General features: G+C 41.4%; 2 protein-coding genes across 6 annotated transcripts; one reads left to right on the top strand and one right to left on the bottom strand.

Annotated features, from left to right (window-relative positions):
* Positions 1 to 3,675: 3,675 nt before the first annotated feature.
* C8h11orf71 (similar to human chromosome 11 open reading frame 71) lies at positions 3,676 to 4,090 on the bottom strand. Its single transcript, NM_001109293.1, has one exon. The coding sequence runs from the start codon at positions 4,076 to 4,078 to the stop codon at positions 3,725 to 3,727; it is 354 nt and encodes a 117-aa protein (NP_001102763.1). The 5' UTR covers positions 4,079 to 4,090; the 3' UTR covers positions 3,676 to 3,724.
* A 241-nt stretch (positions 4,091 to 4,331) lies between these two features.
* Positions 4,332 to 10,754, top strand: Rbm7 (RNA binding motif protein 7). 5 transcript variants are annotated; one of them, XM_087561896.1, is made up of 6 exons: positions 4,334 to 4,491; positions 5,292 to 5,397; positions 5,498 to 5,660; positions 6,175 to 6,262; positions 8,494 to 8,584; positions 9,454 to 10,754. In XM_087561896.1, exons 3-6 carry the CDS (start codon positions 5,600 to 5,602, stop codon positions 9,811 to 9,813), a joined length of 600 nt encoding a protein of 199 aa, XP_087418022.1. In that variant the 5' UTR covers positions 4,334 to 4,491; positions 5,292 to 5,397; positions 5,498 to 5,599; the 3' UTR covers positions 9,814 to 10,754.
* The last annotated feature ends 4,972 nt before the right edge of the window (positions 10,755 to 15,726 follow it).

Raw genomic sequence — 15,726 nt, 5'->3', positions numbered from 1 at the left:
TCTATAAACTGATTTTCAATATATGAGAAAGTGGGGTTCACCAAATCTTTAGCAGTGTCTTCCGTTTTCTTGCAGAAGAGTATCTCTCTGGGAAGGAAGTATGCAAAAATTCAGTGAACAGATTATCTGTCAAACACTGCTTCAGATGAAGATAAATGGTGCTTCCTCTAAGTTATCTGAACTTTTAATGTGCTACAGCACACTTGAGCTTCCTAAGGTCATTAAAAAAGTCATTGTCCTTATATAATTTCCAAGGTAGTAGCATTTATTTCTAGTGAAGGACTTGAAAAACACTGAGTAGCTATGAAGAGACAAGAGAAGGAAGAAGGGATAGGAGTGTGAGAGGAAGGAAGTCACCATGAGTCCAGTTAAATACATGTCAGGTGATGGAAGCCATCAGTGGGACACAACAAATATGCGTAATGTTGATCAGCTGAGGAAGACCATGCAAGTCAAAGTGGACAGGAAATGTCAGTGCATCAGTGGAGGAGCCAGGTTCAAAATTATGCATTTGGTTGACTAAGACATCAGGCATAGGTGCTTTTTTTTTTTTTTTTATTAAAAAAACAGAAATTGGGAAGACTAAAGAAGTAGCTTAAAGGGGTCTGGAAAAATGAACTGAATGCTTGAGATTTGGCTGGAAAGATAGTGGGGTCTTCCGATCACTCTTTTTGGATTTCTCTCCCCTCTTCCTTCCTGCCCCTCTTTTCCTTCTTCAATAGCTCTTTTAATACCACCTAGCACTAAGTCCTCAATCAGTCACTTTTGTTACTGTGTGTGTGTGCATGTGCACATGCTGTTGAGTAGAGATCAGGGAGACAGGAGTGGTACTAAGGTCATCCGGGCTCTCTGCAAGCTTTTTTCCTCTCAATGGCTCCACGAGTCTCCTTTTAATATCCTCAATATTCTAAGAATTTTAATTCTCTAGAGAAATGCTAATAAGGAGCCCACTTCTTTTTTTTTTTCTTTTTTCCGGAGCTGGGGACCGAACCCAGGGCCTTGCAGTTCCTAGGCAAGTGCTCTACCACTGAGCCAAATCCCCAACCCCTAGGAGCCCACTTCAACACAAGCTATCCAGCTGCTTAACCCCAGGTGCTAACTTTCCGTGCTAACTCTTAGAACCCATTTTAGGATCAGCACGTGCTACTACCAATACTGTAAGGACACTCACTTTGTGCCCCAACTGAGTAGTCTGTTCTTGGGAACATTTACTTGTCCACTTGGGGTAACTTCAAAGGTTTATGCTAGTTCCTACTTCCAGGGTACAGTATAGGTGACACATGGTGACCTTGACACTTCTGCACATACTGAGAACAAACATTTGGATATCCATTGACCTTCACTTAAAATAAAGTTTATGTGAAGGCTCTCTTCCTTCCAAAGCAAACACAATAAACTTGTTACACTATCAGTCAACCAGAGCCTACCCCTGATGACCATATACATTCCAGAACAGAAATGAAGCCCACTCCCTCTGGGTCCTCCCTTGCACATATGCACTTTTAGGTTTTTGGGGTGCTGAGTACTTGAGCCTAGTGTTGTCTTTAATTAGCACCTTCCTTCAAGCTAGTCTCATTTGCTGAGGTACTAACCATTTTTATCTAAGACTTTTTAATCCTTACTCCCAATGTCCAACTTGAAGGAAAAAACTTTTTAGTACCGACTTGGAGGTTAAATGGCAAGACAGATTTCCTTGAGCCCTATTTACACTTAAAGCATTAGATAAAAAGACTCAGCCTCTTCTGAACTCTGGCAGCTGACTGACTTTGGAGGTGGTGTTTCTCAACATTCAACATCTGTGTTTCAGGACTACACTATTTTTCCAGCTTCACTTCACTATCTCTCTGCAGTCTAAAGCTCATAGTATATATGTGGACTTCCTTTCTCAATCGTTTGTTCTGATTAAAGCTCTGCTAATTTCCTTTTAGATATCAGGGATAGTAACTACTGTGAAGTGGGTAAGGTTCAAAGAATCTCAGCTGAAAGACCTTGGAGAACCCACCTCACTTTTGGACTGCCCCTGCAAAAAAATTAAGTATGTCTTTCTTACAGGCTGGTGTGACAATCAAGTGACGTACTATAAAGCTCCATGTGAGCAAAGCCACCTATGGACCTTGCTCACTTAAGTGCCTGGTGCAGGCAACAGGAAGCACAGAATAATTGTCAGCTCAACCTACTGGGCAACGGGCTCTAGCACAGTAACACGCTTAATCGGAAGTAGCTAATATTGTCGGTATCTTCCCTGGTCACAATTTCCAGTCTTCTCACTATATATCCACTATATTAATTTTCATCTGCAGATGTGGTCTAACAGTCAGTGTAGCATATCTTTATCTCATTTTAAGTAAGTCTGAAGAGACAGGGGTCTGAAAACAAAAATTCCACAAACTTTCTCCCAATACCACTTTGGGGAATACATGGTTAAGAGAAAAATATTAGCCTAGGAATGACCAGCCACTTAGAGAACTAAACAGTTATCATGGGAAGCCATCACAACCAATATAGAATGGCATTACTAAGTGAAAGGTCTAGTGTGGCTGCTACACATTAGCTTCTCCATTCAGAACACACTCTGGCTCTTGATGTGTTAAGTTCATCTGCTGCTGGGTACACACCCATCACTGGGGAGGCTTAGGTAGGATTTCCAGTTCTAGACCAACCTGGGCAACACAGCGAGGCCCTTTCAGTAGTTTTATAAAACCATTCTTAGATTGAAAGAGTGAAGACAAAAGATGTCAAATGATCACGGTGAGCAGAAAACAAATGACAGTGACAGTGATTAGACTTAGGTCCCACTAGCATATTTTTGTGACAGTAGATTCACGCTAATGAAGTTGGAGTTGATTAAATAGTATGACACCTGCAAATGTCCATTTGAAGTCTTTGGAAAAGTAGGCTGCACATTTGGCTGAACTTGTTAGAGTACTTTCTTTTAGTGTGTTAAAATTGAGTCTGGTCAGGCCTTTTGGAGCATGCCTTTAATATCAGCACGTGGGAGGTAGAGGCAGTCTTGTCAGAGGTACAAAATGAGACATCCCAAGACTGGGAATCTGTAGACTTGTAAAGAAAAACAAGAAAGAACGCAGAAGGGGTGTATAGTTAGGTGGTGAGGAAAGGTGTAAAGATAAAGCAACTGATAAAGGACATTTGTTCTCAACATGAATTCAAGGGTAGTCAGGGGTAAAGAGGAAGATAGTTACAAAAGCTTGAATTTGACGTCTCAAAGTAATCAGGGAGGATTGTGGAACTCAGATACAGTTGGATTCCACCTTGAGTAACTGTTACTCAATCCTGGTGTACGGCTCGGGCCTGTAAATCCCAGCACCTGGGAGGCCCAGGTGCGAGAATGAGTTCAAGACCATCCAGGCAAGTCTACACTATTAGAGACTCTACATCACTCAAATAATCAGTTTTGTAACTACCTAAGAAAACCCAATCACTTAGCTTTGTGATTACCTAAGAAAACCCTTCCTACATTCGTCTTGGCCCCATATGGATGGATATTAAGCCCCTCAATTATGTAACACGGGCTATCCTGTAACTCAGAGACTGCTTCCCGAGTACTGAGATTAAAAATGTGTTACTATGCCCGGTTAACTTTTGATAGCCTATAATAACCGCCCACATCGGTGAAAGTACGTCAGTAAAAATCAAACTGCCGTTACACCAAGAAATGATTTTGGAAAGGCCTTGTTTGCAAGCTAAGTGAGGGGAGGCATTTGCTCTACGCTGAGATTCGGGTTGCGAGAGCAGATCCTAACGCAACAAGACGCTGCTGCAGCACACTTCTTAAGAGGTCGAGTTTGACGCCTGGGATCGGGTAGGGCGAGAATCTGCCTTGGCGGCTTCGGCTACGGCTGCGGCCACCGACGGGCACTCGACGTCTGTCGGTCCGAACGCTGGGTCGCGCTGGTGGCCGAGGTCCTGGCTGATTCGGATCAAGTCTAGTAACCAGGAAGCTGTCTCCGGAGACCATCGCCCAAGCCATGGCCGACGGGTTGAGATCTCCTTGGGAGGATCGGTGGGCCATCCTGTTGGCTTGATCGCCGGCGGACAGCGACACCGAGTTCTGGGCCATCTTCAAACACCGCCTGCAGTGTTTGCTAGACGTACGTCGATCAAACTGGGCCCTCGGCAGCACCGCAGATCACTCCAGCCCGCGTCGGACGCAACCGTTACCGATCCCAGCCGCCATTTTTCGTGCAACGGCGGAAGGAGGAGCCGCCGGAAACGGGCTCTTGTCCCGTGCGCATGCGTGTTTTGCCTGCGCTTGCGCAGGACGGGCGTTTACGTCGTGACGTCTGAACGAGAGGACGTGGGTGTTTCTGAGAGTGCGCACTAGGGTCGGTGGGCCGCGAGCAGACCGCCTAGGCCTGAGACTGGAACGGCGCGGAGATGGGGGCGGCGGCCGCGGAGGCCGACCGCACTCTGTTCGTGGGTAACCTGGAGACGAAGGTGACGGAGGAGCTCCTCTTCGAGCTGTTCCACCAGGTAAGGGGCGGGCGCGGTCCTAGGGCGGCTGTGGCATTCACGGGCTCGGACAAGGAGCGGAGCGCGCCAGGCCGGAATTCCGGGACGTTCGGGCCAAAAGTGACGTCTGATGATGGGGACATCTGCGTCTCCACCCCGGTGAAGTCCAGGGATCCGAGGTGGAACCTCAGTATTGCTTTCCCGTTTTCCTACGTACCTTGCCTTCCCTTAATTGAGTTAATTGGCCTTTGCTTCATCGCACAGGTGGAGTTTCCGATTCCATTTCCGCTTAACTTCCGTGTGAAATTGCAGACATTAAAGTGTTTTAAAATCTCCATAAACATAACGTAGGGGAGCAGTACTGGCATGTTTATCTAAAACGTGTGAATAATTCTACCTATCTCGTTCCTTCTTGCTTTATGACTCAATAGCTGGTTATATTTGATTAATAGGTGCGGAAGGTTTTGGTTCTTTTTTTTTTTCTTTTTTTTTTTTTTTTTTTGGTAGTCGAAGAAAATCCACTTTGCCTTCTAAGTGTTCGTTTCCATGTAGTGGGAAAGTGGTAGCTCTTGGTTGTCTTGTTAAGACATCACACAGTCATGTGAGATGTAGGTTTTATATTGTACTTTCTAGTCTTTGTCAGTATTATAAATAATGTAGTAAAAAAGACTTTCCCCAAATAATCTCGATATCAAGTCGGAACTAGAATAATTTACTAAAAGGGAAGTAAGTAGATCTCCAGCCCTTGTCGGGACATTTTATTTTTGATGAGGTGTTGATTATATACCTTTTGTTTACAACTTGTGTTCTCTTCTTTATAGTATTTGAGACAGAGAGACAGTCTCTATAGCCTTGGTAGCCCTGGGACTCCGAGGCTGACTTTGAGCTGGTCCTCCTGCCTGCATCCCTTGACATCTGACAATACAGGCATGTGCCACCATGACAGGCTTGCATTCTCCTTTATTTCTGAAATTTAAATGTCTTCCTGAAATTGCCTTGTTTAAGTTCTGAATATTTTTCTTTGCAGGCTGGGCCAGTAATAAAGGTGAAAATCCCAAAAGATAAAGATGGCAAACTGAAGCAGTTTGCATTTGTGAATTTCAAACACGAAGTGTCTGTTCCCTACGCCATGAATCTTCTCAATGGAATCAAACTTTTCGGGAGGCCTATCAAAATTCAGTTTAGATCAGGTAATGGCTCAGATATAGTGGTATTATGGGAAGGGTTTTTGGTTTCTTTTGCTTTCAATTTACTATTCTGGTTTGTCTTTTGAGACAGGGTTTTGGGTATTCTAGGCTAGCTTCAGAGTCACTGTGTAAGGCATGCATGGCTTTGAACTCTCCATCCTCCTGGTATACCTCCCAAGTACTGGATCTAGGCATCAACTCCACACCAGACTTCTAAAGTTTGGGAGTGGGGAGTTAATGATGATGAAAATACTTTATACTTTGCTGTTTCCCATGGCCAGACTGGGAAACAGATATTAAGTAGTATCATGTTTGAAGTGCTTTTTTTTGCATTTCTGGTATTATGTACTTAAGAAACTGTGAGGCAGTTCACAGTGATTTGATTTTAGTTTGGAGGGGAGTTGGTGTTGCTTTTGAACTGTTAATCTCTTTTGGAGTAGTTTAGATCGGAGGAAACATTTCAAGTTGTTGGGCTTTTTGGTTTTCAATTAGAAATTTTGAAATTCCTTCATTTTAGGAAGTAGTCACCTCTCTCAGGACGCCAGTATGTCATATCCCCAGCACCATATGGGAAACTTAAGCCCTACGTCCACATCTCCTAACAGGTACTGTCTCTCATTCACTATTAAAACCATTAATAAGAAAATTTCTGAGGTAAAGACCTTAGAACGCACCATTGAATAGCTTCCTTCATAATGGCTCTGAGGTTTTGCTGCTGACTGTGCTAGTTTAATGGAGTGCTTGTTTTCTAAGAAGCCTGGAGGCAGATAGGTGATGTGGTTCTTTTGCACTAAATTAAGGGCAACTTTTATATGTACATTTGTAACATGCATAGTCAGGTCCTCCCCACATGGACATGGATGGAATTGAAACAAAAAATGTTATTTACCACAATGGAACTATATTCTACCCCACCCACCCCCCCAAAGTTTTAAAGTTTCAAATTAACTCTGTAGGAACTTTATCACTGTTGTTTCTTGCTTTTTAAGATCATCAAAGTGACTACTGGACTGACATAGTGAACTGGGGTCTAGAGCTGCCTCCGCCATGGAGTCTTTAGTTAAGTTCTCTGTTCCCATCCAGGGCAAGGAAGGAAAGATGAGTGAAATGACCTCTGAGGTCCCTGTAGCTTATTGAAGGTTAGAGGTCACACTGTATTCACTTAACTCCTTTGTTTGCTTTAGGTGCTGATATATACATACATATATATATTTTGTTTTGTTTGTAAATTCTTTAGAGCCATAATATGCCCATTCATAAATAGCTTTCACTTAAAAATTAAACTTAGACCTGCTGTGTATTGATTACCTCATCAGATCCTTTCCGTGTATGATATCAGTTACTTTTTGAGGCATCTATATAAGTAGGATTTACTTACCTCTAGAGACTTTCTGCTGCAGAAAGTATGGAATGGAGTTAACTTGCCCACGTTTGACCTGCGTGTGAGTAGTGTGTGGAGGCACACCTGGGTGGTATGATCAAGCCACAACATGGTACACTTCCAGTCTACATGAAGACATGTGCCTGTGACTGCCTGTTTAATTACTGTAATTAGTCCTCAGAGGGGGAGTAGAAAGTGCTTTAACAGCAAGAGATGATGCAGATGGATGAGGAACTGAAAGAAGCCAGTGTGTGAGGGCAGAGGGGGAGTTTGAGGAAGTCCACAAAGGCTGAGTAAGCGGCTAGGGCTACAATCAAGGTTTGTCCTAAAGAAGAGGAAAGCTTTAAATACGATGATAAGAAGTTCCAGGTTTAGAGTTACTTGGTCACAGGGGAAGAATGAGGATGTATTAGAAGGGACAATAGTGAAAGTCCAATAAGAACTGTAGGCAGCAACCTTGTAGGACTGTTGGGCCAAGGCCATTTTAGATGAAGGCATTGCCAAGGCTGGAGAGAATTGGATGGCTGCTGTGAAGGAGCTCTTGGAAGGAGGAATTATCAAAAGCAATAGTACAAAAAAGTCTTCCTCTTTTGCCAGCTTCAATTGATTAGTGGTGTTCAAACACTTAAACTAGTTGGAGCACAAAGGTGTCTTCAACCACTTTGACATAACATAGTCAAAGGTATGCTAAATGGATCAAAAATTTCCCACCCTTAGAGTTTCTTGGGAGGGCTGAGGAGGAATACTAGCTCACCTTAGCTTTACTCATAGGCTAAAGTGGATCATTTTAATATTCTGGCATAAAGTAAATTGTTAGCATCTGGACAAATTATCTGCTCTGAGATACTCCTCCCCCCAGAAACTAAAGGGGAACCCTTATTTTTCTTACCTTTGAGTAGTCTAGTCAACACCAAGACAATGAAATAAATGGTTATTTGTCCAGACCTTTACACTTAAATGACTCAGAAATACCTACATAACTGCTCCAGTTTAAAAAAGGAAAATTTATAGTTTCTTTTACTCTGTTTATAGCTAGGTAATAAGATCTCAGTCTGAACGATGGCACTAATTAGCTTGAGGACCAATGCCTCTTTTTTTCTATAAAGTCAACTCGTTAATGCTTTAGATGTGTGCTGGTCATGTTACAGAGCTATATTTGGCTCCTAGGCTCCTAGTTTGCTTTCCCTGCACTAGCATTTCCCACAGTTGGGGCTGTTCTGCCTCCAGGTAATCATACTCTTCACTTTTCACTTTCACTGTCTCCTTTTCAGAAAGACTGTTCCAGTCTTTAAGTTGACTGATCAGCCAGCTTAAAATTGTATGTCTTGTCTTTCCTCCAGCTCTCCCCGTCAGATAACTCATGGAAGCTCTGTTTCTCCTGTCATTCTCAGCACTGAGAAGCAGCTGGCTGCTGCTATTTGCTGGCTGACGAGCATTCTTGGTTTGTCTTTGCAGCTATGAAAGGACGGTGGGTAACGTGACTCCGCCAGCACAGATGGTCCAGAGGTCCTTTTCAACTCCAGAAGATTATCAGCGGCAAGCAGTGGTAGGCAGATCCCATGGTCCCCTAATTTAGTTGCTATGACAAAGTCATACTTGGGTTAAAGTGTTCCCATTGTATCAGATAACTTTTCACTTCTCAGTTTTATTACTTACATTTTTAGGCATAAATTAACTTTTTATTTTAATTCTTAATATTTTGTTGAATATTTAGACTAGTGTGATCATTACAGTTTTACTAATTGAACATGCATCTTCTAGACCAACTTCCTTGAAGTAGTTTTTATAGTATCATGAGACCTAGCCTAAAACCCAAATCAACTGTGTTTTTGTTTTTTCTTTTTTCGAGGCAGGGTTTCATTATGTAGCTCTTACTATCCTGCAGCTTTGTATAGATCAGGCTAACCTTGAACTCAGAGATCTGCCTACCTTTTCCTCCAGCTTTTATCAACTTTTACCAGCTTCTAAGATGCACAACCTATTTCTGCTGCTCCTGCTCTCTTTCTTAGAGCGCAGTCTGCATTCTGCTGCATGCTTCGCCCTTGAAATAGTTTCTTTGTTAAAGACATTGTCTTAGCACTCAGAGATCATATGCCACCTTCACAAAGCTTTTCCTCATGCTAGTGAAGATCTAGTTCTTTGTGTGTTTGTTACAACGACTCATAGGATAGTCATTTCAAGTGATATCTTTAATTGTGTTCTTAGAAGAACGCAGTTATGTCTGAGTTTTGACACTCAAGGTGGACAAAACTATAGTATTGGGCCACATTTAATTATGTTCAGCTTGGGATGCATCTAGGCTAGGGTGATTTTGATTTTCCTTTATTCTATATATTGTTGACTGACTAAATGTGCATATGTTGGCTTTGCAATCAAGAGGTGCTTAGAGTTAATATTTCATTTTTCTTCCCTCAGATGAACAGTGTTTTCAGACAGATGTCATATGTTGGGAAATTTGGTTCTCCACATGCAGATCAGTTGGGATTTTCACCGTCAGTTCAACCACATGGTCACACCTTTAACCAGTCTTCCAGCTCCCAGTGGCGCCAAGATGCGGTGTCATCACAGCGTAAAAGACAGAATTCTCACCCCTATCTAGCAGATAGACACTATAGCCGTGAGCAGCGCTACTCTGATCATGGGTCTGATTATCATTACAGAGGAGGCCGAGAGGATTTCTACTATGACGACAGGAATCATGATGGCTGGAGCCATGATTATGATAACAGAAGGGACAGTAGTAGAGGTGGAAAGTGGCCCTCATCCCGACACTAACAAGCATTCCAAGGACATTGTTTACAGGGCCATTTTCGGTCCTTTTAACTAAGTTGTTGCAGAAATATTTCTAAAAACTGTACAGAGTAATCCCACAATTTTCCACCTGTCTTTGAAAAAAATGTTTTTAAACCTAGTAACAGTTCATAGAGAACTGAGAACCGTGGCTCCTCGTGTGCTGCTTTAATCACCTGACCTCAGGGTTCTGATGAGGAAGGTTTATACAAAAGAGTGAGCACCATTCTGGTCATTTCAGACAGTCTGGGAAAGATGAGTATGTAGATGGGTTGTATTATAAAGCAAATATTTTACTTATGTCACCTTTTGTGTTGCAAGAAATATCTTGGTAATGAATCAACTTGGTGTATATAATAGGAAACATCTAAGTTGGTAGTCTGAAATGGCTGTCTGCATTTTGTTAATAAATGAGAAAATGGAACTTCTCAGTAATCTGTTTATTAATAGTTTATTTAAGACAGTTTATTGGCTTTGCTTGGAGATAAATCATATTTTCTAACTCAGAATTTAAGTACAAATTCTGTGGTATGCTCTTGAATTTTATCACAATTGAACATGTTATAAATCTTTTACTAGTTCATTCTAAGAACTTTAAAATTCTTTCATTAAGCTATATTTGATGTATTACTAGTCACTCAGGAAGCTCAATATATACAATGTATATTTTTACATAAAATGACAGTGTTGATGAAAATTATTTTTTAGAAAGATGTTAATACATAGAGAAAATGGCAAAATGTTTCACTGGAAGGATTATAATTTTGAAATTTTGTTTAACAAAACTTCCATGTTTCAAGATCCTGTTGTTCTTTTCACTGAAAAATCGTTTTTAAGAATTCATTCAGAGAAAAAAAATGTGGATTCTCTTTATACCACAGCATTTATACTATGTTCCTTTTAATGTATTAAATACACAAAAAGAATGTGTCCCTTTATTTTGGCATCACTGACATCAAGGGCATGTGAGTTAGCAGTGTACTTTTAATCATATCAGTTCACACTTTGGTAAGGTTGCCCATCCAACAGCATCTTCTGTAGATTTGCTTTGATGGACGCCTAGAGTGCTATCAACATAAATTATGGTATAGAGCCATGTGAACATTAATTAGTTCCTTTGTCTGCTTTCTATACCGAGATGTTCTATGTGTCCAGGCTCTGTGCTTGTATCATAGTTCCATTAAGTAGTCCTCATCGATTGAATTTTTGACTACGTGATTGAACTCGGTCTCCAGGCCCCTTCTCTCCCAGGAGGTTTGGACTAATAAGCATCTCAAAACCCCAACTACATAATCATGTGGTTGACCTTTGCATCCTGGCGGAGTCCCATCTTGAAGGTCCCACCCAGTCACCTTAGTAGCATACATTTTTGAAGATAATAGTGAAAATACTCTACAACTTGAGGAATTCCAAGAATTTAAGCTTTTCCTCAGAGTTAGGAACAATGGCCCAAATTTCTTACCATTCTATACCAACTCTAAATAGAAACTACTATAGGAGGAAAACTCTGGAAACCTTTATTCTATCTTAACTAAGCTGAGATAGCACAAAGCTACTGTGGCACCATTGAATGCCCTATCCAGAAAATACTGTTAGGCAGCTTTCCCACTTGGCTTCTCTCCCAGCACTAACATACAGACCACTTCCAGTGCTTTTATTTTTTTGGACTTCAGTTTTGGAGTACTATGATTTACAATATTCTCTTCAAAGAGTTGATCACACAGTGGGAAATGCTCAGCAAGAACCCGGGATAGGGAGTTGACAGGGAATGGGAGATCCTGCTTAGAGGATACGGTGTAACTTTGTTCCCCATTGCTGTGATAATTGGATAAAAGTAGATGGAAAGGTTCTAGCTCACAGTTCAGGTTACAGTCTATCATTGTAAGGAGGTCAAGGTAAAATGAAGGTAAAACAGTCTATATTCACAGTCAAGAACACTGCTCTTACACAAACCATGATTTCTTGCCTAAGGAATGGTATCACTCATAGTGGGCAGGTCTTCCCACTTAATGTAATCTGTATAATCCATCACAAACATATCCACGGCCCACCCTGATCTAGACAATCCTTTATTGAAATTTACTTAGGTGATTCTATATTGTGTCAGGTTGACAAAACTAACCAGTGGTGCTAGAGAGAAGACTCGTTATAAAGAATATGTTTTGCCCTACCAGAGGATTAGAGTTTCGGTTCTCGACAACTATATTGGGCAGCTCACAACCATCTGTAACTACAGCTCTTGGCATCAGTGGGTACCCACATACATTTGGCACACAAACATACATACAAACGTACATACCGGTAAATAAAAATAATCTTAAAAACAAACCTGTAACTGTAAGGGTACAGTATCTGCTTAGGATACCTCAAGATTAAGTTCTCAGTTCAAAGATTTTATTTGTGCCAGAGGGACAAAGGGCAGGAAATAATGTCTTAGGGTTTCATTGCTATGAAGGGAGATGACCAAGGCAACTCCTATAAAGGCAAACATTTAACTGGGGCTGCCTTACAGTTTTAGAGGTTCAATCTATTATAATGGTGGGAAGTGTGGCAACATGCAAGCAGACATGGTGGTTGAGGAGTCAAGAGCTCTATATCTTGAGCTGCAGGCTGCAGAAGGGAACTGTGTCACTGGGCATAGCTTGAGCTTCAGAGACTTCAAAGCCCATTTCCACAGTGACATACCTTCCTCCAACAAGGCCACACCTCCTAATAGTGCCATTCACCATGGGCCAAGCGTTCAGTCTATGAGGGCCAAACCTATTCATACCATCACAAAGAGATAAAGACAGGAAATTGAGGATAAGGGAGAAGGGGAAGGAAACAGGGAGAAGGGGTTTTTATTCTAGAGAGGGATAGAGGGCCACCTCTGGATAGAGAGGAGACACATGTGGCCTGTCGGGAGATGATGGATTATAAAGGTAAAAGGGGAACCCCCATGTGTGGATGAAGTGTTTAATTTTAATTGGACATGTTACTTAGATGAGCAGTTTTGATGGCTGGACTTTAATACTTTGATAGCTGGACCTTGGACTTCAGTCTCAGAAGGAGGGGTTAGCCAAATAAGGGAACAGACCTTGGGGGGCAGTTTTAAGAACGTAATCTAACAGTTTTCTAGCAAGGCAGAGAGAATCAGGGGGAAGGGCAAGGCCTGCCACAGTCAAGCTCACTTGGGCCAGCCAGAGTTCCTTTACTAATCAACAGAGAGCAGAACGTTTCAATTAGAGAAATAAGACTTACTGATCTCTCGCCTTGTGAGATGAGTACCTTAATATTAATGTATATTTAAAAAGTTTTGTCAGGGTTGGGGATTTAGCTCAGTGGTAGAGCACTTGCCTAGCAAGCGCAAGGCCCTGGGTTCGGTCCCCAGCTCCGGAAAAAAAAAAAAGTTTTGTCACAAAGAAGTGAGTGTGGTGAAGGTGATAGATTTGCTAGTTTTCCTTGTTAGATTACTCTACAACATATTCATACACTAAAACACCACGATATAACACATTTCTATTTGTCAAAAATAAAACAAAAAATAAGTCACTCCTCTTTCGTTACTTCTCAATAAATTTCTGAACATTTACACAATTTTGAAGTTTTCATTATGATCTGGGTTTTGCCGTGTGCATAATTTAAAGCTCTTTATATCCTATGTCTATAATGTAATCTAATATGTCAATTTTGTCCTCAGCTTACGATGCTAAAACCAAAGCAAGTTTTATCATACTACCTTTCATAACGTTATATAGTTATACTTTAACATGTTTTATATTACTCAGGAGAAATGGTTGGCAAGTCTAAAGTCATGCTGCCATGTGTAGCTAGGGTGTTAGTATACTGATATGTAAATGTGAGTTCCTTTTTTAGAAACTAGCAATTACTGAACCGTTAACCGCATGCTAAGCTACTTTCAACCATTTTCTAGAAGAGAAATCTGGTACCTTCCGAAAAGATGATATAATGAGTGGATCTTATCTAATCAGTCTAATGCTAGAAATCAGGCTCTTCGCCTCCATGCTTGCTTTAATTAGGTGCGACAGCATAAGAGATGTAATTTATTTTGATATTATGGTTTCTTGTTTGAAATTTTTTTCCCCTTTGAAATAAAGTCTCCTAGGATCCAGGTTAGCCTTGAACCCTTGTGTCCATGGATGGCCTTGAAGTCAAGATTCTTCTGCCTCCATTCCCCAGGAGCTGAGATTAGAACTGAGAGCCACCTCTCCTGGCTTACTTTTGTAAAATAAATGGTGGGATAGAAAGATGGATTAAAGCGCTTGCAGCGTAAGTCTAACGACCTCAGTTTTAATTCCCTGGAATCCATGTAAGGAAGCTGTCCCCGCCAGCGGGGACCCAGTTATTTAGGGTCCCGAAGGGGCGCTACCCTTGGGCCTAAATGGGGGGCGAGAGAAGAAGGAGACCAAGCAAGATTCTGTTGTCAAGGTCTCGTTTATTGGGGTGAATGTTACAGCTTTTAAGGCTTTCAGGTAGGGGGAGTGTCCTTTGTGAAACACAGAGGAGGGGGAGGTGCGGATATAGGTAGTGATAGCTGGAGGCAAAGAGGTCAGGCGGTGGAGACACTGGGTGTTGATTCAGGAGGTAACAGGTATCTGCTAAGGGAGCTGAGGCATCCCTTGAATGTTATCTTCTTGTGCCATAAATTCATGGGAGAGGCTTTCATTCAACAATCTTAAGGGGTGAGTCTCTGTGGCCAAACAGCCCAAAGTCACCTAGCCACTTTGAGCCATGCAGTCAAAAAGCGGCTAGGCCCAAATCCAATATGGCTCCGTGCAGGAAGCTAATGTGGCACCCACCCGTAATTCCAGCATCCCTTCAGTGAGACGGGGTAGGCAGAGACTGGAGAGCTGCCTGAAAGATCAAAGGTCAGCATGACTCGAGTACATAGCAAAGCAGAAACAGTGAGAGAGACGGCACCTCCAAACAAGGTGAAGAAAACTGACCTCCGAACATTGTCCTCTGATTTCCCATCCCTGTGTGCCATACATACAAACACTGACGAAACAAAAATAACAAAAAAGTGAGGTTTGGTTTGTAATTTCAGTATTTTTCCTCTAAATGATAGCTGAAAGGGTTGTGGGGTTCTAAAAGATTTCTAGCTACTTAAGTAACCATTGCCGTCTGAGTCCCAATAAATGAAATGCAAAATTGGAGTCGCTGTAACATTTTTGTTTATTCTGATTTTGATCTACAAAGATGTGCTGAGATTCTATTTTAAAATATGGCTACTTGTGGGTTTTTGTTTTGTTTTGTTTTGTTTTTTAAGGTTTTTAGTCCCTTAGAACAAAGAATATACTTGCATGGTTCAAAACCAAAAAATGTCTCTATTGAGAAATACCACACCCACTCTTGTATCTTCTAGGCTGCTCCTTACCATTTCCCAGCAGGTAATCACATTCTTAGTTGAGCGACATTCCCGGTGTTTCTTTGTTCTCGTTTCTCCTCTATTTCTTGTACATATGGTCATTTTGTACAATATGGTCACTCAAGTTGTCTTGAGTTGCGATTATTTGCAACTTTTGTGTATCTGGCAAAAAAAAAATAATACCCTTCAGCAAATTTGCATAATTAAAAAATCCTTACATACCTTATTACCTTGCTTCAATTTAAATTCAGTGAACATTACACTTTCCTTTAGGAAAACAAACATACTGTTCTTTGTGTCAGAAAAGGGGTATGGGGGTGAGCCAACTCCTGGTGGCAAGGACAAAAGCTTTTTTTTCTCCTTCTGTTCCATTATCTCAGTACTAACACATTTCACAAAGTAGTCACTTCCTTCCCTATCAAAGACCTATCAAAGAAACAGCTCCAAATTCAAAGCACCCTAAATTTAGAAATTAAAACTACCTTAGACTGACCAGTCTCTTCTTCCTCAGTTTGGATATAACTCGAGCA

The sequence above is a fragment of the Rattus norvegicus genome, chromosome 8 (assembly GCF_021556685.1).
Source record: "Rattus norvegicus strain SHRSP/BbbUtx chromosome 8, alternate assembly SHRSP_T2T, whole genome shotgun sequence".
NCBI classification, from domain to species: domain Eukaryota; kingdom Metazoa; phylum Chordata; class Mammalia; order Rodentia; family Muridae; genus Rattus; species Rattus norvegicus.
Note: the sequence above shows the minus strand (reverse complement) of the source record. Positions and strands in the feature narration are given on the sequence as shown.